Source organism: Miniopterus natalensis, chromosome 10, assembly GCF_054644295.1.
Source record: "Miniopterus natalensis isolate mMinNat1 chromosome 10, mMinNat1.hap1, whole genome shotgun sequence".
NCBI lineage: Eukaryota > Metazoa > Chordata > Mammalia > Chiroptera > Miniopteridae > Miniopterus > Miniopterus natalensis.
Genome location: NC_142090.1, coordinates 4,085,154 through 4,109,634, shown reverse-complemented (window position 1 = coordinate 4,109,634; position 24,481 = coordinate 4,085,154). Strand labels below are relative to the sequence as shown.

At 53.0% G+C, this 24,481-nt stretch overlaps 1 protein-coding gene across 5 annotated transcripts; it reads right to left on the bottom strand.

The window, feature by feature from the left end:
* Window positions 1–2,967: 2,967 nt before the first annotated feature.
* ZNF746 (zinc finger protein 746) lies at window positions 2,968–22,581 on the bottom strand. Of its 5 annotated transcripts, none has more exons than XM_087820945.1 (7): window positions 22,527–22,581; window positions 19,469–19,768; window positions 19,259–19,385; window positions 17,989–18,102; window positions 7,391–7,582; window positions 6,760–6,885; window positions 2,968–5,575 (listed from the first exon to the last, which is right to left on the bottom strand). In XM_087820945.1, the coding sequence occupies exons 1-7, from the start codon at window positions 22,548–22,550 to the stop codon at window positions 4,536–4,538; spliced, it is 1,923 nt and encodes a 640-aa protein (XP_087677071.1). In that variant the 5' UTR covers window positions 22,551–22,581; the 3' UTR covers window positions 2,968–4,535. The 5 variants fall into 5 exon arrangements, with proteins under 5 accessions (XP_087677071.1, XP_087677072.1, XP_087677074.1 ...); XM_087820946.1 differs by having other exon boundaries at window positions 2,968–5,572; XM_087820948.1 differs by having other exon boundaries at window positions 19,259–19,340.
* Window positions 22,582–24,481: the final 1,900 nt, after the last annotated feature.

The window sequence follows — 24,481 nt, the reverse complement described above, 5'->3', positions numbered from 1 at the left end:
ACCGGGAATCGAACCCCGAGCGCCTGGATCCCAGGTCGACGTTCAACCGCTGAGCCATGCCTGGCTGGGCGGCTTTTTATTTTTAATTAAAAAAAATTACTATTTTTTTAATCTTCACTCAAGGATATTTTTTCCATTGCTTTTCAGAGAGTGTAAAAGGGAAACAGAGAGAGAGAGAGAGAAACATCAATGTGAGACACATCAATTGGTTGCTCTTCCACATGGGCCAGGCATTGAGCCTGCAACCAAGGTATGTGCCCTGACCAGGAATCGAACCGCGATCTCTTGGATCCTAGGTTGATGCTCAACTGCTGAGCGACGTCCGGCCAGGCTGTTTTTGATTTTGAGAGAGAGGAAGAGGGAGAAACATCGATCAGCTGCCTCCCAAATGTACCACGACCAGGGATCAAACCCACAACCTGGGTACGTGCCCTGACCGGGATGTGAACCGGCATCCTTTTGGTGCACAGAACGATGTCCACCTGAGCCACACTGGCCAGGGTAATGCCTTAGCTTTTTAAGCTAAGGCCACAGTTTTCTTGGGCAGCCTGAGCGCTGTGAGTGGGTGGGGCCCTGCGGCCTGGTCATTTCTGCCCAGCATGACTCCTCTAACAGGCAGTATTTGCTCTAGAACCCTGTGTTCAGTTGGCTAAAACGTCGTCAGAGCTGCTCATGTCCCTGCTGTCTGAACCTGCTTCCTCTCCTCTCCTTTCACAGATGTCGGATCTACATCCTGGTCTGAGACGTCGCCTGCAAAACCCCGCTTCCTCCTTTTACCTTTCGTAGGTGTCATTCGCCAGCAAACCTGTTGCTGTCAGTGTCCACTTCCTGAGGATACATCTTTTGGTGTTGGGATGCATATTTACTGAACTGTGTACTTCCTGAAGACGAAGCCCTCAAGGGACTTTATCTGGAGGCGTCAGTTCCAACCTCGTACCTTCATGGGCCCAAGGCCTACGTGCCCTTCTCCTTACCCCACACCAGGTAGGTGCGGCATCTCCTCAAACCCTTATGGTGGGTGCTCAGTTTTGTCTTCATTTCTGGCACACGATTTCCCTACATTCCTATCTTAGCTCTGTATTTAATATTGTTATATCCCACTTGGAATTTCCAAATGTTTGTATCAGGAGTGTGTTCAGGGGGTTCAGTCCACAACATGTGCATTTTTAACTTTCTGATCAAAAAAAATTTTAAAGACAAATTATTTGACTGCGTATATTTAATGTCTAAATTGTGCTTTTAATATTTTTAAATAATCATATATAGGTTGTACAATACTCAGGAGTTTGATGATTACGCCAAGTCAGGAACTCAGTTTTATAGCTGTCAGGGAAGAAAGCCTTCCTGTGGTGAGTCTACCGCCTCATTTTACACATACACCTTTATACACATTTCTAGGAACACATTATATACAAAGTCAGGGAGAGGCTAACACTCTGACAGGAGTCTGAGCAAGGGTCCACGGAGAAACATGGGGGGCATCAGTTCCACCTGCAGAGACTGGCCGTAGCTGGGTGACACTAAGCCACGACCTGAGGGGTAAGGTGGCTGGGGGCGAGGGGAGGAGAGACACTGTATACAGTGGGAACAGCATGTGCAGAGACATGGAACAGCACGTGCTCAGGGAAGGGCAGGCACTTCAGTGCACCTAAAGCAGGGGTGGGGATCATCCGGCCCGAGGGCCATTTGGCCAGGCCCTGCCAAGGCAACTACAGGTGGGATTTGAATTTCAATAAATCTAGCTTTTTTCATAGCTAATTTTTAAGTTGGTAATTTTTTATGGCCTGAGAATGATGTTATAAATATCCAAATTGCTCTTGGCAGTAAAAAGATTCCCCACCCCTGACCTAGAGGGTGAGATGCAAGAGTCACAGGAGATGAGAGCAAGGAAAGAGTCCTACCTCACCAGGGCCAGATTGCAAGGAGACATCCTCCCCTGGACTCTCCAGAGGAACGAGCCCGGCTGACACCTTGATTTTAGCTCCATGAAACTCATTTTGGCCTCTGATCTCCAGAACTGTAGGACAAGTCTGTGTTGGCTTAAGCCACAAAGTCTGTGGTCATTTGTCACAGCAGCAAGAGGACTAACTTAGGAAGGGACCACTGTGCTTTGGCCTGAACAGGATGCTTCAGAGCAGTGGGTTCAGAGCGAGGGTTCCCAGAAGTTTGGGAGCAGTGTTGGGTCCCCGCCACTGGTGGTTTCCCTAAGTACTGATTGGGAACCCCCTTCGGGACGACTGAAACTGAACTCAACCCCCTCCCTCGTCTGAACCCTCTCCTCCCACGCTCTCGCTCTTGGCGAGTGCAGCCGAGCAGGGGCTTCCGAGTCATCCATTTAGTGAACCGCTAAACGGTTGAGGTTCTGGCATGAAAAGTTTCCTGCACGCAGAGCACATGGGAGAGAGGGAGTGAGGAGGCGTGAGGACTGGGAAGGGGGCGGCGAAGGAGATGAAAACATGCGATGACCGTTACCAACTGTTAACTCTGGTTGGTGGGAATAGGGGTGTCAGCCTGGGTCTGATGCCATGGGGAGGGCTTCACTCCAAGGCCAGGGACGCAACAACGCCAGGCATCGCCCGTCCCCTCCTCGCCTTGGCCCAGCCAGAGGAGATGGGAAAACATCCACATCAGCTTTGCTTTGATGTCCTGCAGTTTTTTCCTGACCTTCCTGTCCTCATGTACATTGTATCAAATTACATTTAAGATTAAATTACATAAGCCGTGAAGCAGCGGCGGGGTGCGTTTTGATTTCCCCTCCAAGTGTCAGTTTACCTCCAGAGTCAGACTTCTCTAGAATCTTCCATTCCTAGCTCTTAGGGGCTGTCACCTCCCTGGGTCCAAGGTGACCAGGTGCCAGGGGAGGATGCTGGGAGCTGAGCACACAGCCTCCGGGGGGCGGGGCGCGTGGTTAGAGGCACCAGCACCGGAGACGCAGGTCTAAGAACAGAACCCACCAAACTGCCTGGGTGCTGGTTAGGTTTTATTTTAACAGGGCATTTCCTCTTCATTTGTTTTTCAAAATATCAGTTATATCAATTAGAGGTGTAAACAGGTACAAAATATACAGTACATAGAAACAATCTTCTTAACTAGTCTACTGCCTAACAAAAGTACACAAGGGGGAGCTGAGTGGACAGCAGCCCTGGCCTTGCCTCTGCGGGGGTAACAAGTCACCCGTTTTGGATAAGGGATCCAGTGGCGGCTTCAACAAAACAGGAATGGTTACTGTGTGGCGGCGTCAGCACTGCGGTAGAACCAAGAAACCTGGGCCCATGTCCGATTGCAGCGTTAGATGTCAGCATCACCCATACCCAGCATCTCGGACCTCGCTGGGAGCGCGCACACCAGGGAGGCCCCGGCTCGGCTAAAGCCTGAGGCCTTACGATTTTGCTCATGCATGTGTGGGACAGATCTTCTGAGAGGGCAAAAACGAAAAGCGTTCCTCCCCCAAACCGAGGTTCTGGGAGGACAAGCCACGTCTAACCTGAGGCTTTCCCCCACCGGCCCCCACGGTGCAAGGCTGAGATGTATCCCCTTTGAGGATGTATCCCCTTGTTATCCTAACAAGAAAGGCTTGCCCTTCGTGTTTCACAAGGTCACGGTAACCATCGAATGAGATGTGATGCAAAAGCATTTTGACAACGAAAAAACACTACACATAGGACACAGAAGCATTTTGCTGGAGTGGAAAGCAGCTCCAGGTGGGCTCGGCAGGCCAGGCTTTGTTCCTCTCTGCTGGTCCCTCGATGGTGACGGCACCCACTACCCCTGCCTGGTCACCTCTGCAGCCCTAACCCTGTTTTCAGATAACCCTCCTTTCCAAGGCCCAGGAGTCACACTACAGGGGATACCATCAAGCTCCCTTCTGATAGGGGGAGCTGGTGGCCCGTAATAGGGAAACACATGTTCGGAGCCTTTTCAGGTGGAGGCAAGCTGGGAATGGAGCTCACTGCTCCCCAAGGAGTCCTTTTCCCTGCTGACACGAGGCTGGGGTTCCACAGCGCCCAGCTGGCCTCAGTTCCCAGGAGGCTTGGCACCCCAGCTCCCCCAGGACTCTGTGCTAAGACCATCCCATGGGGGGGGCGGGGGAGGTGCCAGTCCCTCCTCACTGTCCCCAGCCCCGCGGACCTTCCAGCACACACTGACCCTCAGACTTGGTAAGGACACAGCCCACATAAACACACGCCCCGGAAACCAAAAGTATGCTACAGAGTTTAAACTGCTACTACGACTATTTTCCAGCGTCTCCAAGAATTAGAAAAAAGGTTTCGTAATTAAATTACTTAAAAGTCTATGGTGCTCAGTTGCACAATCAGAGTTCTACTTTATGGAGAGGTGGGAGCCGAATCGTTTGAGCTTCTCTTCCAGTGATCAGTTCAGCAACTTGGGGGATGTGGTCCCCCAGTCTCCACTCCCGCCTCTGCACTGGCGGCCACCCTGACCTCTGGAATCGGGACCTTTTTTTTTTTTTTTTTTACACTAGTGACCCCGCAAGGGTCAGAGGGCTGAGGCGACCCCGGCCACCCTGGGGTGCCTCACAGGTCCCCGCCATCGGTGGTTCCCAGGGCACTCAGGCCACAAGTCCAGTCGGTCACAAGGTCCGTGGAGGCCAAGGGTCCTTTGGGGGCAGGGCTCTTGAAGGGGTCCGGGGGGCCGGCCGGGAGGGGCGGCAGCGGCTGGCCCCGCGCCGGGCCCTTGGCCCCCGCCGTGTGGTTGCGCTGGTGCTTGCGCAGGTGGTCCTTGCGGATGAAGCTCTTGCCGCAGACGGTGCAGCTGAAGGGCCGCACGCCCGTGTGCGTTCGGTAGTGGTCGATGAGCTTGGAGCGCTCGGTGAAGCGCTTCTCGCACTCGGTGCACGGGAAGGGCCGCTCGCCCGTGTGCAGCATGCGGTGCCGGATGAGGTGGGCCGGCCGCGTGAAGCAGCGCCCGCACTCCCCGCACCGCAGGGCGCTGCCGTCGCGCGCGGGCCCCGCCGCCCCCGCCCCATCGCAGCTGCGCTGGTGCGCGCTCAGGCTCACCTGCAGCTGGAAGCTCTTCCCGCACGTGGCGCAGGTGAAGGGCCGGCCCGCGGACGCCGCCGGGTGCTTCTTCAGGCCTGGCTTGTGGCCACAGCCCTTGGTCCGGCCGGGGTATTTACAGGGGTCACTGAAGGGCCTCGGGGCCTGGCCCGGGTCCAGCACGGCCTCTCCGTTGTCAGGGGTGGTATAGGGCAGCCCCTCCGGCCCAGTCCTCGGGTTCAGACCCACAGGTGGTTTACACCTGAAATTCCAGCCCCACCGGACCCCCCCAAGGAGCCAGTCCCCTGGCGGGGTCTCGTCCTGGGCCACGGCGGGGCTGGGCTCCCCCATGTCCCGCTCGGGCCGGGCGGGCTCTCTGAGCCCCAGCACAGGGTCCTGGCCGGGGAAGGCGCCCCCCTGGCTCTCCCAGGCGCCTTCCTGGACGGGACTGGGGAAGAACCTTGTGGCTTGGCCCGGTCCAAACAGGGTCCCGTGGGCCTCTAGGTCAGTAGGGTGCACTGGGGTGGCCACCACCTCCTCTTCCTGGACTTCGGTTTTTATCACAATTTTTACATCTGCTGAGAAAGACAAGAAAGACCAGTTATCATTCTGTCCCCTGGCCCGCTGAGCGATTAGCGGGTCCTTTCATCAGGAGATTCAGCAGCGCCTCCGCCCCTCTACCAGCAGCTGAGCCCCGGCTGCCAAGCCGCAGGATCCAGCACATCACAGCGCCCCCAGGTGGCCGGGAGGCTGCTTCAAACCCTTCCTGAGGACACCCCTGTTCTAGAACCTTCACGGAAAGTAAAGCAACCATCCCATCTGCTCACTGGGTTCCATTTCTACTTCGGCTGCTAAGGCTGCTCAAGAATTTATCTTGAGGAAAGAACTCTGACCACCGGTGGCAATGTCTACGAGGGGCAAAGGCACCGGGTTGGGACTACTCAGGAGGATCTCACGTGGCACTGGGGCTTCCCTGGATGCAGGATAATTTTTTTTTTTAATCCTTAATGTTTTTGTTGATTTAGAGAGAGGAAGGGAGGGGGAGAGAGAGAGAGAGAAACACTGATGGGTTGCCCTCCATACACGCCCCAACCAGGGATTGAAACTGCAACCTAGGTATGTGCCCTGACGGGGATTTGAACCTGCAACCCTCTTGTTTTTTTTTGGTGTACAGGATGGTGCTCCAACCAAGCCACCCAGCCAGGGCTGCAGGATAAAACAACAGCACATCTGTGAACACCCCGGTCACAGGGCTGTATAAGGGTTACACCAGGTAACACGTCTGAAGGCACCTCGCATGCTATTCAGCAAGCAGCAAGCATCCCATAAATGTGGCCAGCTGGCTAATCATACAAATATTAGTAAAACAGTAAGGATGTGATTTGATGTAAATGTACTTGAATTTCATTTCCTGAAGTTTTATATCAGGGATCTAGGTTTTTAGCACATTTTTGGAGTGCTAAAATAGAAAGTAACAGATATCGGGCCTTCAAAATAAAAGTGAATAGAAAAATAATACATAAATTTGCAAGTTTTCTTCCCAATTCTGGCGTTTGGACACCTGTCTTTGGTCGTACTGATACCTAAGAAGTGCTCTGGCTTAGTTTTTTTTCCCCGTGCCAGAGAGGAGCCAGGTCCCGAGTCTGGGCAGGAGGTGCACCCTCTCAAGGGATCAGCCTATGAGCACATAAGAGCGAAGCCCGGCTGAGGCAGCCTCCAGAGCAGATGCGAGCCTTTTCCGCCCATCCTTTGCCACCTGTACCTTCCGTGGAAGCTGCTGTGTTGAGCTTCAGGGTCCCGTCTGAGCATGCGGAGGAGGGGTGGTGAGGAGGGAGATCCGCCTGCCAGGAAGTCGGTGGGATAGTGGTTGAGAAGCTGGAGTGGACGCCTGCAATGAAGAGACCAGAGCCTGTGGGTTAGAGAACAGAAGTGGCAGAAAAACCTCAGGGGACAGGAGGAGCAGGCAGATCCCAAGACCCCACCCTGGGCTTTCTGCACAAACGTAACGACCCCACTGCTCTTGCACCCAGGTTTCTTTTGCTCCCCTCTTGGAGGCATCAGGAGGCTCAGACGTGAATGACTTATTTCATGCAGCCCCTCTTAATATAAGGCAACTGGTGACTTAAATGCCCAATGCTGGGGGCAAGAAAAGTGTGGCTGATGAAGGTGAGGCAGAGAAATACCAGGACCAGAGCATCAGTAAATCCAGGGGGGCCCAGGGTGTCCTTCGGTGCAGGCCCTCTCTTCAGGTGGGGAACATTTTAAGCAAGTCAGGCCAGAGGTTTGAGAGCGCATAGCTCCCACAATTCAACTTCCAGGAGCTCCTTCCCCCAGGGCCTGCCCTGGCCTCTGCCTCTCATTCCTGGAGTCTGTTCCCAGTCTGAGCTACTCACCAGAAGCAGCATCTGTAGAGACGTCTCCTGCTCCAGAGTCCAGCTGGCTGAGGCCCCACGGCTCCTCCCCGATATCTGGCTGTCCAGCTGCCCACGCTTCTACCCCTAGAGCTTGCTGTTCCTGGAGCTGGAGCTCACCCTCCTGCTTGATCTGCATTAAGAGGTCAGGGGCAGGAACCGGGGCTCCGGAGCCTAAGAAAGGGAGAGTGTGTAAGCACAGCGTCAGGGACCGCCGCCCCACGGTGGGGACACAGCTGGCCAAGGAAATGGACCGCACAGAGGTCACACAGCAAGAGAGCCTGGTAGTAAGGGAAGTAAGGGCAAACCGGGCCTCAGGGACTCCTGGGCAAAGCATGGCATTGAGCACATGGGGAGGGGAAAGAGTGAGGGACACACCAGCGCATTCTCAGGGCTAGACCACTGGTGCACGGGGAAGACAGCTGCTCCAGGGAGATTCTGCTCTCACTTTAAACACACACACGTATTTAAGTGAGCACAAAAGAAAGATTCTAGGTATGAGAATCAAAGAGCAAACACAAAGTCAAATTAAGAGTTCAAGTGGGAGCCAGGAAATTGTTGGGACAGGATGCAGACCTTAGGGGCTGGGGCTTTGATATCTATGTGAGGCAAGAGCGGACCTGAGCTGCGTGATGAAGCCAGGAGCCCCAAGGCTCTGTCCCAGCTGTGAGATGGGGACCAGGAAAAATCTACCTGAGGGGCCATAAGGAAGCTGCCTTCTTGTCCAGGGCCATGGGTGGGAAAGCCACCCATAAGAAAACCAAATCCCATGCCCACACTGAATTCACACTGCCCACAAGGTGCAGAGACCCTAACCTGAGAAATTCATGGGAAGACTGACTGAGAACCACGGCAACCTGGGAGGCCCAGCACAGGCAAATGCAAACTTGCCCCACAGGAGCCCTTACTAAAAAACTAAACTTACAAATCAGAATTAATATGAAAGATACTGTAAGTATGTCTAAAACAGTCAAATAAATAAAGGGAAGAACAGAATTTCTAAGGCAAGAGCAGGAAATTATTTTTTAAAAGGCAGATCTTAAAAAGAACTAAATATACTTGTCATTCTATGAATGACAAAATAAATGAAAAACTCAATGGATGGCTTAACAATAGAACTAACACAGCTAGAGAGAAGATTGGTGACTTGGAAAATGGATCTGGGGAAATAGTCCACAGCACAGCACTGGGAGATAAAAAATGAAAAAATGAAAAAAATGAAAGGGAAGTAAGAGACATGGAGGACAGAGTGCAAAGTTCCCACACATGCTGGTAGAAATCCGAGAAGGAAAGAACAGAGAAGTGAGCAAAGAGGGGAGGGATACATATGTAAGAAATAATGGCTGAGAATGTTCCCAAATTGAAGGCATTATCCCCACAATTTGAAGGAACACGCAAATTCCTAAGTAGGAAATAAGAAAACACAAACCTCGACAATGTTCTATAAAATGGAATAACAGCAAAGACAAAATATTAAAAGGTACCAAAGAGAAAAGAACAATATTTGGACTGAAAGGAGATTTCCATTGGCAAACAGGGCATCAGAAGATGATGAAAATCTTCGAAACGCTGAGGGAAAATATCTGTCAACTCATTTTATGAGGCCAGTATCACTGTGCTTGCACAAACTTGAGAACAGTATATAATAAAATTTGTAAGAGCCCTGGCTGGGTGGCTCAGTCGGTTGGAGCATCGTCCTATACAACAAAAGGTTTTGGGTTCAATTCCCAGTCAGGGCACAAACCTAGGTTTTGGGTTCGATCCCTGGTATGAGCACATATGGGAGGCGACCGATCAGTGTTTGTCTCTCACATTGATATACGTTTCTTTCCCTCTCCCCCTCTCCCTCTCTCCCTGTCTCTCCCTCTAAAAATCAATAAAAACATATCCTTGAGTGAGGATTAAAAAAAAAATTATAAGGTAATCTCCTTTATAAATGGATATGCCAAGATTCTAAGTGAAAGAATTACAAACCAAACCCAGTATTATATTTTCAACAAAGAGATGATCCCGGCCGGTGTGGCTCAGCAGCTGAGCATCGACCTATCGCCCAGGAGATCTTGGTTCGATTCCCAGTCAGGGCACATGCCCGGGTTGCGGGCTTGATCCCTGGTGGGGAGCATGCAGGAGGCAGCCGATCAATGACTCTCTCATCATTGATGTTTCTATCTCTCTCACTCCCTCTCCCTTCTTCTCTATGAAATCAATACAGATATATTTTTAAAAAATTAATAACAAAATATAATCATCTCAACAGATGGAGAGTGGCACTGAACGCTTCCATTTCTGGTATACAGCCAGGTGTACAGAGAAGTCCCTCCCAGTAAGGAGTATCTAGAAGTGCTGGGTAAACTATAAAAAATTCAAAAAAAAAAAAGCAAAGCATGATGACCTAGAAATAAAGTAAAGAAAATAAACAAGGTCAGGACCTCTGAGAAAGCCTAAATCACCCACGGTCAATTGTATGGCATCTCCCGACCCCCTACTGCCTGGGCTTTAACGGATGCTGTGCATCTGGGGCAGAGGAGTGTAAAAAGCAGGGGCTCAGGCAGGGTGGGCTGAAGACACCCCCCATCACACACATAACCCTGGACACACACCAAAGGGCAACATTCCCAGTGGAACAACTTAAAACAAAAGCGAAAACCTGCCCTGCAGAAGGAGCCTGCCTATTCTAACCTTGGCTATATGCTGTTTATGAGAGAGGGGATGCAAAAGCAGTGGAAAAAAATAAAGATATACTAAGCCAAAATAAACATTAAAAAAAAAAAAGATGTAGTTATACCACGGCAGATGAAAGAGACTTTAACAAGAAAAATGTTCATAGAAACAAAAAAGTATTGCACAATGTTAAATTGACCTAGAAGATAAAATAATCCTAAAATTTTAATCTAATAACATAGCTTCAAAATAATAAAGCAAAACTGATGGGACTCCAGAGAAATGAACACATCTACCTTCTTCGTGGGGAATTTCGAAAACACCTCTTTCTGTAATGATAAATCTTACTGACTAAAGGTTACAGGAAATTTGAACAACACTATTAACAAACCTGAGCAAATGGACATATGTAGAATCTGAAGGGAAGGAAAACATAAGCCACACAGAACATTGAGGAAAACAGAAAAGATTCGTATTTTATGCACCCATTTTCTAACTACAACACTATTAAATTAAAAATCAATAACAGGTATCTCCAAACTCCCCATACATATTAAAAAAAATTTTTTTAACTATGTATTTGCTTTCTAAATAATCCAAAGCTCTATGGACAAATCATAATAAAAATGAGAAGATATTTGAAACCCAATGCTAATGAAAATATTGTTTATCAAAATACGTGGGCTGCACCTACAATGGTACTTAGAGGAAATTTTATAGCCTCGTGTGTTTACATTAAAACAGAGGAGATAGGTTAAAAATCAGTGGCCGGGTAGCTCGGCTGGCTGGAGCATCTTCCGGTGCAGGTTCCATCCCCCATCAGGGTGTGAGCAGAGGTAACCAATCGATGTTTCTCTCGCATCCATGTTTCTCTCTCTCTCCCCCCCCCCCCGTTCCTCTCTCTCTGAGAATCAATAATAATAAATAAGTGGGTCAAACAGAAAATGCAAGTTAAAGAACGTATCACTGACAACAGTGACTAAAAAAACAACAAGCAGCCCTGGCCGTGTGGCTCAGTTGGCTGGGCGTAGTCCAGTGCATCAAAAGGTCTTGGGTTCGATTCCTGGTCAGGGCACATGCCTGGGTTTCAGGCTCAATCCCCAGGAGGGCACATACAGGAGGCAGCCCATCAATGTTTCACTTTCACATTGATGCCCCCCCCCCCATCCTCTCTCTCTAAAATCAGTAAAAACACATCCTCATGTGAGGATTAAAAGAAAGAAGAAAAAATTTTAAAAATCTTTTTAAAAAGTACAAGGCACCTAGAAGTATATCTAACAAAGAAATGTTCCAAGACCTTTTTTGGAGAAAATTGTAAAACGTCATCGAGGCATTACAGGTGAGTTAAATGGAGGGACTTATAATATTCACAGATAACAAGCCTCATTAGAGTAAAGGGGCCAATTCTACCCAAAACGATTCATAGAATGAAAGCGACGCCAACCACAATCTCACCTGGACTTTCACGGGACTTGATGAGGTAGTTTGAAAGTTTACCTGAAAGACTGCAGAGGAAGGCTCGTGAGACATGCTCGTGAGAAAGAACCGGGGTCCCAACCCCCCACTGCCACAGAAATCCATTCCAGATGGATTCAGAACTTGAACATGGAAGGCAAAAGTTTTGGTAGAAAATATGAGATGGCGTATCACAACTTCAAGGTAGGGGAAAATTTCTTAATTTTTACTCCATAAGAAGGAAAGGCCATAAAGGTAAAAACTAGAAAATCCGAATATATTAAATTAAAAGCGTCTGTTCTTGAAAATATACCATAGATGAAGACATCAGCAATACACACACCCGACAAGAAGAGTAACATTCAGAACATGTAATTAAATCAGTAAGTACAGGGAAGACGACTGAAGAGAACATCGGACAAAAGACAAACGGGTATTTCACGGGAGAGGAAGGAGAAGTGGCCCGTGAACAGGGCGCAAGGTCCAATCACATTGATCAGGAAAAATGCACGTTTTAAACGACAGGTTTTAACCAGCTGCATTCCCACCAGATGGGCAGAAGTCGGAACGGAGGCGCTTCCAGGGCTGCGCTGACTGTCCCAGCACCTCGGAGGAGTCCCGGGCGCCGCCTGGGCGAGTCGAACATCACGCTTCCTGGGACCCAGCACTCCCGCTCCCGAGTCTACACCTAGGGAACCTTCTACACAGGGGCTTTCACTACAGCTTCGTTCTTAGAAGCAAAAAGGTGAGAAACAGCAGGAACACGGGACAAATTCAGAAAACAGAGAATGGGGACGCGGCGAAAGTCACGGCCACGATCGAACGGCCGCCTTACGACATCGACGGGGTGACTCTCAGAGGCATAACGTCGAATGAAGAAAGCAAGTTAAGGAAGGGTATGTACAGTCTGACCCCATTCAGATCCAGTTCAAAATCAGGCAAAACTAAGCGCTACTCAGGAATAGATGCACAGGAAATAAAAGGTAAAGAAAGCGAGAGACTGAGCACGTGTGTTTCTGAATGTTCTGTGTATCTGGGGGGGGGGGGGGGGGCGCTTGGGACCAGGGACAGTGGGGCCTCGGAAGGGTCTGGTCGTGACGTATTTCCTATGCTGGGGAGTTGCGAATGTGGGGCTTTACTGTCTCTCTCTAAACTTTACCTGAATTTTTTCCTGTATGTAATTTTGTTCAAGTTACATAAGATACACAGTAAATTATATTTTAGAAAACCAGTTGATCCAGTGTGACACTGTTCACAATAAAAACTTTACCTAGCAGTGGAAGGAAACTTGAGAATCCTCAAGTCTATGGCAAACATCATCTTTACTGCTGAAACTCTAGAAGCACCCACCTCTACTCAACGACATCTCAGCCAGACTGCTACGCAAGAAAAATAGTGTCACCTGCAGAGGGTACCGCTGTCCACATAAAAAAATCTAAGAGAACCTAAATAGACAAGTCATTAGACCTAAAAGGAGAGCTGAGCAAAATATTTCTTTTATTAAACAAAGTCAAGAGTATAGCTATTCACCTGTAACAACTATTTAAAACATGCAGTTGATTTAAAAACCCCATTCGGAATACTGCCTGGCCGGTGTGGCTCCGTTGGTTGGAGCATCATCAGTGCAATGCAGGGTCGTGGGTTCAATTCCCGGTCGGGGCACATGCCTGGGTTGTGCGTTTGCTCCTTGGTTGGGGCAAGTATGAGAGGCAGCCAATCGATGTTCTCTCTCACATCGATGTTTCCCTCTCTCTCTCTCTCTCTCTCAGGTCAGTAGAACATATCCTCAGGTGACGATTAAAAAAAAAAAATCCCATTCAGAATACAAATTAACAACTACTCTGGGGAGAAAACGGTAAAACTTGTTCAAGCACACAGAAGCCTTCAGGAGATAAGGCTTCCCATGGAGAGAGGGGCTCAGTGTGGGAATGAGGGTAATTCTCTGGAAACGAAATTGTAAAGTGAAATACCTATAAAAATCCAAACAGGATTTTCTGAGACCTTGATGTAAAGATTGTCAAATCCACAGAGAACAAAGGCCCAAGAATAGCCATGAAAAGTTCTGAAGAGGGAGTAGGGAAGGCTGGTCTCCTAGAATCAAGGCTTCCTAGGAAGCTCCAACAGCCCGTGAGGGTGCAGAGATGGGCAGAGACAAAGAAACAGAAGACAGAGCCCACGCCCTGCCAGTGTGGCTCAACGGTTAGGCGTCGACCCATGAACCTGGAGGTCACCGTTCAATAACCGGTCAGGGCACATGCCTGGCTTGCGGGCTTGATCTCCAACAGGGGCCGTGCAGGAGGCAGCTGATCAATGACTCCCTCTCATCAATGTTTCTATCTCTCTATACCTTTCCCTTCCTCGGTTTCTAAAATCAATTTTAAAAAAAAGACAGAGCCCAGAACCATGTGTGCCCATTGATTTCCTGGGTTGTGACGGAAATGCTGCTGTAAATCATTGCAGAAAACAGAATATTCAGCAAACTCTGTCGGAAAATCAGATGTCCATGTGTGGGAAAAAAATTTTTAACTCTCCCTTGCAATCTAAACAAATATTAATTCTAGATGGATTAAAGACTTAAATGCGAAAAGCAAAACTTTTTAAGTTTAATAAGAAAATACCGCAGGATGTCTTTCCGAGCTGGGGCGAGCTGGGGAAGGGTGCCTTAAGACAAAAAAGCACCGATCATAAAGAAAATGACTGCCATGCTGACTCCGCCCCAAATTCAAACTTCTGTGTGAGAGCTACACAGTGAAACAACCTTCTGCGTTGAGAAGAAAGGGTTCGTGTCTAGAACCTCTAGAAAGAAGTCCTGAATCTGTAAGAAAAAGGAAACAACTGTGGAAAAACAGAAAAAGACATTTCACCGGAGAAGAAACCAAATAAACCTATGAAAAGGACACTCAACTTCAAATGCAAATTGACACAAGACACGATTTGAACTCCATCAAACGGGCAAAAAAATCTAATTCTGAAAAGTGGGCACAGATGTTAGGAAAACAGGTGCTTCCTAAGCGCTGGGCAGCAGCAGAGAGCCCCGTGGCCAGGCGGAGGTGCGGGCCAGGAGGGCCCGCGGCGCACGCAGGGCTCTGCCCCGGGCCTGTTCCCTGCGGAGCCGCCAGCACGTGGACAGAGGCGCGTTCAAGATGCTCACCGCAGCACCGCGTGCGGGAGGACCAGAGGGAGCTCAGTGGAGGGATGGGTGATAAACGGTGATACAGTTGCTTCTGGAATATGAAGCATCTGTGAAAATGAATGAACTTCATCTACATGCATCGAGACAGATAAATCTGAAACGCAGAATACTGAGTGATAAATACGACATTTATGCAATTTCTCAAAACACAGACAACCGTGTTATGCGTTATTTACGGCCACGTACGGACGCAAAGGAAGTTTTAAAATGTGGGTGGAAAGGATAAGAGCCAAGTTGAGGACGATGGTTACCCGAGGGACAAATGACACTGAGATCTAAGAGGGAATTTAAATTGTATCAGGAATGTTTTTCACATGCACACATATTTCGAATGACAAAACACAGCGTACAGTCAACAGATACTGACTGAATTCCTGCTCTGGGCCAGGCAGGATTCTAGATGCCTGGATGACTCTATGAGCAAAACAGGTAACAGTTCTTGCCTTCTTGAAATTTATACTCTAATGGGGAGGCGGGGGGGGGGGGCAGACATACATAGGTCTGCAAATAAATAGGAAATATACATATTAATCCACAGACATAAAATATGGTATCTGTCATGAAACAAAGCAGGAGAGGGGGGCTGGAACTCCCAGGCGGGGAGCAGGCTGCACCTTCAAATAGGGTGATCGGGGAAAGTCGCATTCAAGCAGAGGCCCAAAGGAGGTAAGTAATGGATCGAGCAAGAAAACATCTGAAGAGTGGTCCCGACAGAGGGCACAGCAGGTGCAAAGGCTTGGAGACGGGCACCTGGAGCGCTGGGGGAACAGCAAGAGGACGGTTAGGCCAGAAAGAGCTACAGGACACAGCAAAGGAAAAGTGGCAAGTGAGGTGGGGGGAAACACCAGGGAGGCGGGGTGTCCCGTCAGGCAAAGTACATCTAGGGTGGCAAATGTCACCCACAGGTCAGGGAGGGCAACAGGCTGTTAGCAGCATGGAGGCCCCCAGCTGTCTTGACAGGAGTGGGGGCAAGGGGCTGGGGAGTAGAGGACAGGATGGAAGCAGCAGGGGGTGTGGCACAGAGGGGGGGCAGAGGAAGCGGGTGACAGGAATGTGTGTGTCCAGGCGGGGAACGAGCGGGGGGGGGGGTAGATGCTGGTGGGGACGAGGGAGGCACGTAAGAAAAGCTGGGCCGCAGTCCTTGAGAGGGTGGCCCGATGGGAATGAGCCCAGTGGAGGAGGGTCCTGACTGGAAGGCTGACAGCCTGTCACAGTTGCGGGAGAGGACAGAGAACTGGGCACAGACGCAGGCAGGCGGCAAGTGGGGCGGCGAGGACAGTCACAGCGTTTTGCTTCACTTTTCAACTAAATAACGTCTTTTCAATATAAAAACGATTCTAAACATACGGTGGGCGAGTTGGCCTGTGGGCCACAGCTGGCCAACTTCTGGGAGACTGAATGAGTGGACACCTGACTGCCCTGAACCCCAGGTGAGAGGGGGCGGGCGCCTGGCGCTTCCTTCTGCCACATGCGGCTGCTGGGGAGCAGGTGCAGAACCGGCAGGTTAAACCGGGAGTACGCTTTTGCCGGGTGCATACAATGAGCAAGGGGCGAGGGAGTTGAGAATGTGTGCAAAGGGAGTGATGACGGGCCCAGAACCTAGGCTGGGCCACGAGAGAGAGGTGGCCGAGCTGGGCAAACAGGCAGCAGGCCCAGGGCCTCGCAGGAGCCAGAGGCTAGGAGAGCTGCTGGAGTCAGGGCACTAGGACAGCGATCCTCGAGGACAGGAGGACAGGGAGGGTGTGCTGACATCGAGGTGGTGGAAGAGGTACATTACCGTCGCCAACAGTCAGGGGAATGACCACGGGGTGGGTGGCAGAGAGGAAGTGGGGGGGGCAGAGAGGAAGTGGGGGGAGCAAAGGAACAGAGAACAGGGTGTTCACAGGAAGAGACGGGAGGGGGGAGATTGGCACAGAATAGCCCCTGCCGGGCCAGGGGCAGAGGGATGTGGGCAAGGGGAGGCCGTAGGGGATGCAGTGCCCCCAGGGACCCAGGTCTCATCTCAGCAAGGATGGCAGGGCAGGGATGCTCAGGAAGAGCCTGAGGGTTGAGGGTCTTGCTGAGGACCGAGTTCCACAAAGCACGGCAGAGTCAGAGCTGGAGAGAAGTTGGAAAGGAGGTCTGACAGGGGCTGCACCCAGCCCAGAGGGGGCGAGTGTGAGCTGCTCAGGGCTTCTTGAACAGGGGCAGGAGGGGGTTAAGGCCATACAGGGTGCCTGATGACACGCTCAAAGCAGAGACAGAGGGCAGGGCTCAGTGGGGTCTTGCCAGCCGCCACCCTATTTCCAGGTCCCCTTTCACTCTTATTAAATGACAGTGTGGGAACCAGAGAGGCCCACGTATATGTGTTGTAAATGTAATAAAACAGACACGCTGTTTACCTCCCACCCAGGCTAAGCAACTGCAAGCCCTGTGTCATAACCCTCTTCCTGTCATTTTGTACTCTGGCTTCTGGACTGTCCTCAGCACCTGACCAGGGGAATGTGCTGACCGCCGCCGACGTGGCCGGTTCTGTACACCATCTGCCCTTGGAAAAGTGAAAATCTAATCGCGATGGAACAGCAAACACAGAAGACACGTTTCATTCCCCACAAATTACACACAGCGAGACTCTTCAGTTAACACAGGTGTTCGGAAGAAAGGGACACCCAGGCAGCGGGGACAGACAAGGAGGAGGTGGGCCTCCCTCGTCAAGGGACACGCTGTCATTTACCCCCGCCACCTGGCCAGGGCCTCACTTCAGTCGTGTGGCTTGTGTCACACATCTACGTGTCCTTTCCTTAACTTTCAAAGGTGCTGACTGGCTCCTGGAAAATGTGAGACAGTGAGTAATATCCAGTATCCAGGTTCACCTTAAATCAATCTGTGGTTCTAATCACAGCAAAATGTGTGGTTAACATGTGGCTAATGGGTGAATGTTCTGCGAAGACTAATGAATTTCAATGAGATGTGGTTCTTGGATGGAGAGGCTGACTCTTCGAAAAGCTATGCCTGAATTCAATGTTGTCTTTAACAGGCGCCTACCTTCCCCATCAATGTCCTTCCTTCTCTTTCCCTAACTCAGTGCCAATGGCTCTGTCCCTTTCCTAAAACACTGGGTCTGCCGCCTGTTTCCACGCTGGGGGACGCATTCCCGAGTATTAGCTGAACAGGGGGCTGGTCATAACTCGACTATAAAACAAAGCTTACAAGCCACGCCCTCTCCGGCCCTTTACTTCTCTGCTCCCACCGGGTTGCCCGGTGACTCCCTGGCCCCCACCCAGCTCCTCACCTGGACTCGGGTCCACAGGGACATCTGGAACCTTGGGGGCCGCGCGGCGCCAGCCACAGGGCTCCTTGCCTTGCTCGGCCTGGGTGAGGACCTCGGGCTTGGAGATGGCGTAGTCTGAGGAAAGACGCAGAGGTGAGCTTTTGTCACGTGGCTCCATCCAGAGTCAGGGACAGGCAGCCTGGGAAGCCAGCAATAGCCAAGAAACGAAATTTCTTGACTGACACAGAGCAGTGCTCTCAGCCACAGGCAATTCTGTCCCCAGGGAGACGTTTCTGGTTGTCACGACTGCGGGCGGGAGGAGAGGTGCACCCGGCGGGCGGAGGGCAGGATGTGCCGCCCCACCACACGGATCCTCCGGCCCAAAATGCCCCAGTGCCGAGGTGAGGGAACTCTGGGATGGCCTCCACATCAAGCAGCGGCACGTTTCTGCAAACTGAACTGTAACATCACCCTGCACCGGCTCCATCCTCACTAAGGATGCCTCACTGCCTCCGTATCTGGGGTCGCACAGAAACATCCCCAAAGGAAACAAGCCCGGAAAGAAAGAAGCCAGCCTTCTGGGGATACCACGTGAGGAGAGCGGCAGCAGCCCCAGGGTCTAGGGGAGCAAAGTCTCGGGTGTGGAGGCAGCGCTGGCTGCAAGAAGCATGGTCTGGCCAGGCCGGTGTGGCTCAGCGGTTGAGCATCAACCTATGGACCAAGAGGTCATAGGTTCGACCCCGGTCAGGGCACATGCCCGAGTTGCAGTCTTGATCCCCAGGAGGGGGTGTGCCGGAGGGAGCCGACAGACGTTTCTCATTGATGTTTCTCTCTCTCTCTCCCTCTTTCTCTAAAACCAATAAAAACATATTTTAAAAATAAGAAACATGGTCTGCCCACATTCTCCACTGACCCAGAAGTGTCACAGTCAAGGCCACGTAACTTAGTAAGAGAAAGCTAAAAAAGAAAGTCTTTCTCAAATGTGTCCTGGATCTCGGTGGTAGGTGCCTTCTCCATTCCAACTCTAGCAGGAGAGAAACAGCCATGCTCCACCCCCGGTGGGGAGAGGGGCCACCCCACCTGGCTCCGGCATCCCATGAACTTCACCAGGTGGAAGGGAGCTTTCAACTCAGTCACCTGGTGCTCACCTTTAGGAAGAGGAGACACCTCTTTGCATGGTCCAAGTGTCCAGTGATTTACGTATCCTTGTGATAAAACCCACTGGCGTGAAGAGAGAGGTCTGAGGACTCCCCACATAACACGGAACAGAGAAATGAGTGTCAGGCCTTACCCAGGGAAACCAGCGTCTCGTAGTTGCCCCTCATCACGTGCTTGTACAGCTCCTTCTGCCACTCGTCCAGCTTACTCCACTCCTGCTTCGAGAAACAGACAGCCACGTCATCAAAGGTCGTGGGCACCTGGAACCACAGGTGTCATGCACGCTCACCCACATTTACAGGGACGGCCCCTCGGGTGGTCCCACCCCAGGTGCCCAACTTACCTTGGGGGCCTCCCCCTTGCTGCCCGGGGGCAGCCGCAGGACCCAGAAGTTCCTGTTGCGCAGCAGGTTCTCCATGTTCTCCAGCCGTCTCTGCAGCAGCCCGTATTCCTGCAGCAGCGTCCCCAGCACGGCCCACTTGCCCTCCAGCTGGTTCCCGAACTCCAGGGTCGTCTTCTCGCAGTCGGCCAGCTTCTTCTCGGCCATCCCTGTCCTACCTTCTAGGGAGAGCAAGCGGGCAGCCTGCGACTCGATCTTCCTCTCCATTGCCTGAATTGTAGCTGCCATTGTCCAGGGAGAAATCTTCCAGAAACAGAGAGAGAAGACCAGCATCAATCATTCCACCAGTCGTGTTCCATGAGCCCAGGTGCCCTAGGTGTGCGGAAGCTGGGTTGGGGGTGGGAGCCCATACGTGAAAAGCAGGGATGCCCTGTGCCACGTGCCAGGTCTCAGCCTGGCGATCACCTCCTCTGGGCGTCTTAGACATCACCTAAGTCTGGGTGGCTGCCGCCCCTCCTGGCCTCTGCAGCATGCCGGGCAGAGCCCTACGGTGGCGCTCACTGCCCTGCAGTGATCTCCTGCATCCTCCTGTACGGCCTCTGCAGGCTGCACTGCCCCTCTGCACAGCACCGCGCATGGCCTGCGGCAGCCGCCCAGTGCAGTTCTGCTAAACAGACGGTGCCTGAGCACTGCTGGGCATTTTAGTGGAGAAATGGTAAACTGCAGGTTAACTATAGCTCAGCCAGCACTCCCCATCATAATCACACAGGAACCGTCTACTGATGATGACCCAGCAAAAAAAACAGCTGGCTCACGAAAACGGCGCAAACAAGAGCACTGCTCAACTGCTTTTTATAAAAGCAGCTCGTGTCTTTCCAATAAACATAAAAATCTAATGGTTAATTCCTCTCCCCATAGGACAATAGGGTTTGGTCCCCTCCCCAGTAGCCACCCAAATTAAAAACCATAATTGCAAATCTCCACCAGCCAAGAGTTAGACTTCTTGCTACAACACGAGTCCCCTAGGTGCCCGGAGAGTCTGTTTTTTTCTCTCACTGTTCCTACTTTTCTCCTCCCAAGTGAAGAATTATGGTCTCAGACATTATTGTAGCCGCCCCAGGGTCAGCGACACACCTTACATACGGGAGGGGAAGGTAAGACATATGCCATTAGGTTAGACTTCGGCACGTGCAGCAACCAGCCCACAGACATGGAGCTTCCCCATGCAGTGACTTTCCTGTCTAGGGAAAGTTCACACAGCAGCTTGAATGACCAGCGGTTGGGGACACTGAGGAAAGGGCACGTTGTGTTCTGGATGGGGGCTGCACCACCTGACTCACCCACACCCACGTGTCAGAGAGGTGGTCCCGCTATTCCTGCCTGGGGATTATATGCAAAATAAAGAAGTGACTACTGGGAACCCATGTGGATTCACTTAGAGAAAGTCAAGGATGGAGTAGCAGAGAATCTGGCCGTTTGCAGGGAGGCTAGACCAGATGACCTCTGACCTGAAGAAGGAAGGGCTTTGGCTGTGTCTCAAAAGACTGGGGGGAGCTGGACAGGCAGAGCTCAAACAACTGGATGTGTGTGGGACTCCTGCCCTCCAGAGGCTGCAGGGACTGCACCGGGCTGGCACCTCCTCCCCTTCCCCTGAGTCTCTGCCATACGAGCCAGGCCTCCAATATTTTGCTCCAGAAGCTCCCCATCCGCTGAAGTCCTACTCCCTCTGCCTCCAAGTGCACCTGACTGCCATCATAACAATCTCTGTGTTGCAGGAAAGGGCCTCTGAGCCAACTCCTACTTTATAAACAATAAGGCCCCCCAGTTTTCTTACCACTTTAATGGAGCCCCTGGGTAAGGCCTTCACACTATCTGCTGGGAGGTAGCGACTATTTTTGCTCAATCCCTGATCCTTACTAAATGGTGGCTGGACAATATGGGACTGTCTATCCCAGGGAAGACAGACACCTCCTGCCAGGGAAGCGGACACCTCCGTGCTTGAGGGGAGCGGATGGTAAGAGAACCCCAGATCCTTCAACAGCTCCTCACCCATGCGGTGGAAGCCCAAGGCACTGGAACCCCTTCCAACTCGCCCGCAGCCTCCCCACGGAAGAAAGCCATCTTTTTCAGGCGCAAGGACACCTTTCCGTTCCCAGAACAGGCTGGCACTGCCGTCTCCGCCGGTGCCAGGAGCCGTCCTCCCCACCTGAAACCCTAGCCTTCCCCAGGAGCCCAGCTCCAATCACTGAGGCACAGGCCCCGAGGGGCGCGCGGCAAGGCCGGCCCTGCCCTCTCCCTCCGCCGCCTCCCAAGGATGCTGCACCCCAGGGCAGGAAGCACTCACCTCCGTCTGCACTGTTACTGCCCCGGTCCCTGCCTGCTGCCCCCCCCCCCCCCCATGCAGCGTGTCCCTGAACGCAGGGCGACCGTGTCTTTTCGCACACTTCCCAGCGGTGCGGTCCTGGGCAAGTTAACTTCTCTAGGCCTCGGGTTTTCCTTTTGTACCTTCCCTCTGGGCTTGATGCGAGGACATCCTCGCGCCCACCCCGGCGGGTGCGGTGCCTGTTTTTACGCACGGGGGCGGCCGCCTCCCGCCCGGACCCCGGCGAGCCGGGCGCTCGGCACCGGGTGGCTGCGGAATCCCAGCCGCTCCGGACACCTCCCAGGTGCCACCAGGCCGCTGGGGGGAGCTGCGGGGGCGGGAGCGCGGGGCTGAGCGGGGGGCAGAGAAAGGAGGCGCGGGGAGGGTGGGGGGCGCCCGCAGGAAGGGGCCCGCGGGCGGGGCCGGGGCAGGAAGCCGCGGGGGGCTGCAGGAACTCGGCGCGGGGCGGCCTCCGGCGCGGGGACGGCCGGTTCCGCCCCGCTCGGGCTCATCCCGGAACGGGGGGGGGGGGGGCCCGGCCGGCGGGTGCCGTAGGCCCCGGCGGACCCCGCGCCCCGCTCGCCGCAGCCCCAGGCCCGGCGGCCCGGCCCGGCCCCCGGAGCCCCTCCCCGGGGCCTGCGGCGCCGTGTGCTGGGCCCGGGCCCCGAGTCCGCGCGCGCGCGCACGGGCCGCCCTTACCGGAGCCGCGGCCGCGTCGGCCATGGCCCTGCGCTGTCCGGCCCGGCCCGGAGGAAGTCGCCGCCGCCGCCGCGCGGCCCCACGCAGGCCGGCTCCGGCCTCTCCGCAGGCGCCACCCGCCCGCCGGCCCCGCCCGCGGCGCGCGCTCCTCGCTGGCCGGCCCGCGCCGCTCGGTCCGCAGACGCGCCGCCGCCGTCAGCGCCCGGCCGGTCCACACTGCATCCTGGGAGCCGGCGCAGGCCCGTGAGGCTTCCTGGAGGCAGCGCGGCCGCACAGCCCCACCTGCAGCCCGAGCGGCGAACGGCAGGCGCCCGCGCGCCCCGCCCCGCCCCGCCGCGCCCGCCCCGCCCCGCGGAGCCCCGACCCCCGGAAACGGCCGCGCGCGCGCTGAGTCACCGCCCGCACCCGCGCGGCACCTGCCGCCGGCCGCGCGTCGCCAGCGCCCCGGGCTCGTGGGCCCCGCGCCCCGAGGGACTCGGTGGGCGGGAGAATCGCCGCGCTGCCTGCGGCGCCCGGGGGCCCGCTGCGTGGTCCCCGCGCTCTGGGTCCGCCGGGGGTGCGGGCCCGTCTGTGTTGCGGCTTCGGGGCAGCCGCAGCTCGCGTCCGCCTCTGGTTTGAAACGGAAAGAACTCCCCCAACAATGGGATCGCAGCCGCCGGACCTCGAGGCCGGTTCATTGCCTGTAAAGCATTTCTAAGGGAATGCCCAGGGCGCCCAACACCGTCGTTTAAAATGATTTTGGTGAAGAACTTGGTAGAGGAAGACGTGCCTGATATTTTAAGAGACGCCGGCCCGAATGGTCCCATTTTTATTTGTTGACACGAGTACGTGTGTGTCTAAAATGACAAGTTCGGAAGCATAGAGTCTAAGGAGTCTTTTTTCCAAAAAAACCAGTGAAACCGCAGGCCCATTTTTTACCCATTTCCTAACTCCTTCGAACTTAACGTTTTTTGTAATGGCAATAATGTTTTATAAGTTTCCTGATAACGAGAATAGTGTTTTTAATCAAGAAGGAGAGAAAAATAATTGGGAAAAGCTCCTAAGGCAGGTGGGTGAACCTGAGCCGGCCGGTGGAAGGCGCCTTGGAAGGGGGCCCCCCTGTGGTCACAGGATGCAGCTCCGCCTGTTCCTCTGCGCGGGGCTCCTTCCTGGAGAGGAACCCGCACCATGTGCCCCAGGCTTCTGCGGGGCCCCGGGCCTAGCTGCGGGTCTCAACATGCCCTTGTTTTCTCTTGGTCACCCTGGGCAGGACCTACGGCACAGGGGTCAGCCCGGATGCATTCTTTGGGTATAAAAGTGTAGGATCCCCAGGAGTGGTGGTGGGGAAGACACTTTATTCAAACTATTTTGGGAGGTCTGTTCCCTGCGCCTGTGTGTGTGTGTGTGTGTGTGTTTCCCTCACTGATATTGGCCCAGCTGTTTTCTGATGCCCTCAGCTCCCCGGGACTGCCACTCATGGTGCTGACAGGGACACTGAAGGTGATGCGGGAGAGGGGTGAGATTAGTCAGGAGAAGACTACTGCACAAGTCCCAGCAGAGGTGAGAAAAGGTCCAACCAAATGTAGCAGGAGTGGGAACGGGAAGGAAGGGGCAGATCTGAGGGCGCTGTCCAGAATGCGCAATAAGAGGGGTAACCAACTGCATGTGTGGTTGGAGGTGGGGAATTCCAGGACAGTGCTGAGGTAGTGAGTGGGGGGGGGGGAGCATGCACCTGCAACAGAAATAAAGTGATCAGAAAGCAGAGCTAGTTTTACAGGGATGTGATTTTTTTTTTTCTTTTAAAGAATTCAACTTTTGATATATGCCAGGACCATTCTGGGGTAGAAATGACCTGTCCTAGCAGATTCTCAGATCAACTCCATCTGAGCCTCTGGGGAAGCTTCTGAAGGACATGGATTTCTGGATCCCATCCCAGATCTACTGGGATGGGTCCCGAGTATGGTGGGGGAAACGTT

Excerpts from the sequence above, each read along its gene's own strand:
- ZNF746 (XM_087820945.1), bottom strand. The coding sequence starts at position 22,550 with ATGGCCGACGCGGCCGCGGCTCCG. Across the intron at positions 7,583-17,988 it reads CCCTGTGGACCCGAGTCCAG|GCTCCGGAGCCCCGGTTCCT; the intron begins GTGAGGAGCTGG and ends TCCCTTTCTTAG. Across the intron at positions 6,886-7,390 it reads CTCTACAGATGCTGCTTCTG|GCGTCCACTCCAGCTTCTCA; the intron begins GTGAGTAGCTCA and ends TCTTCATTGCAG.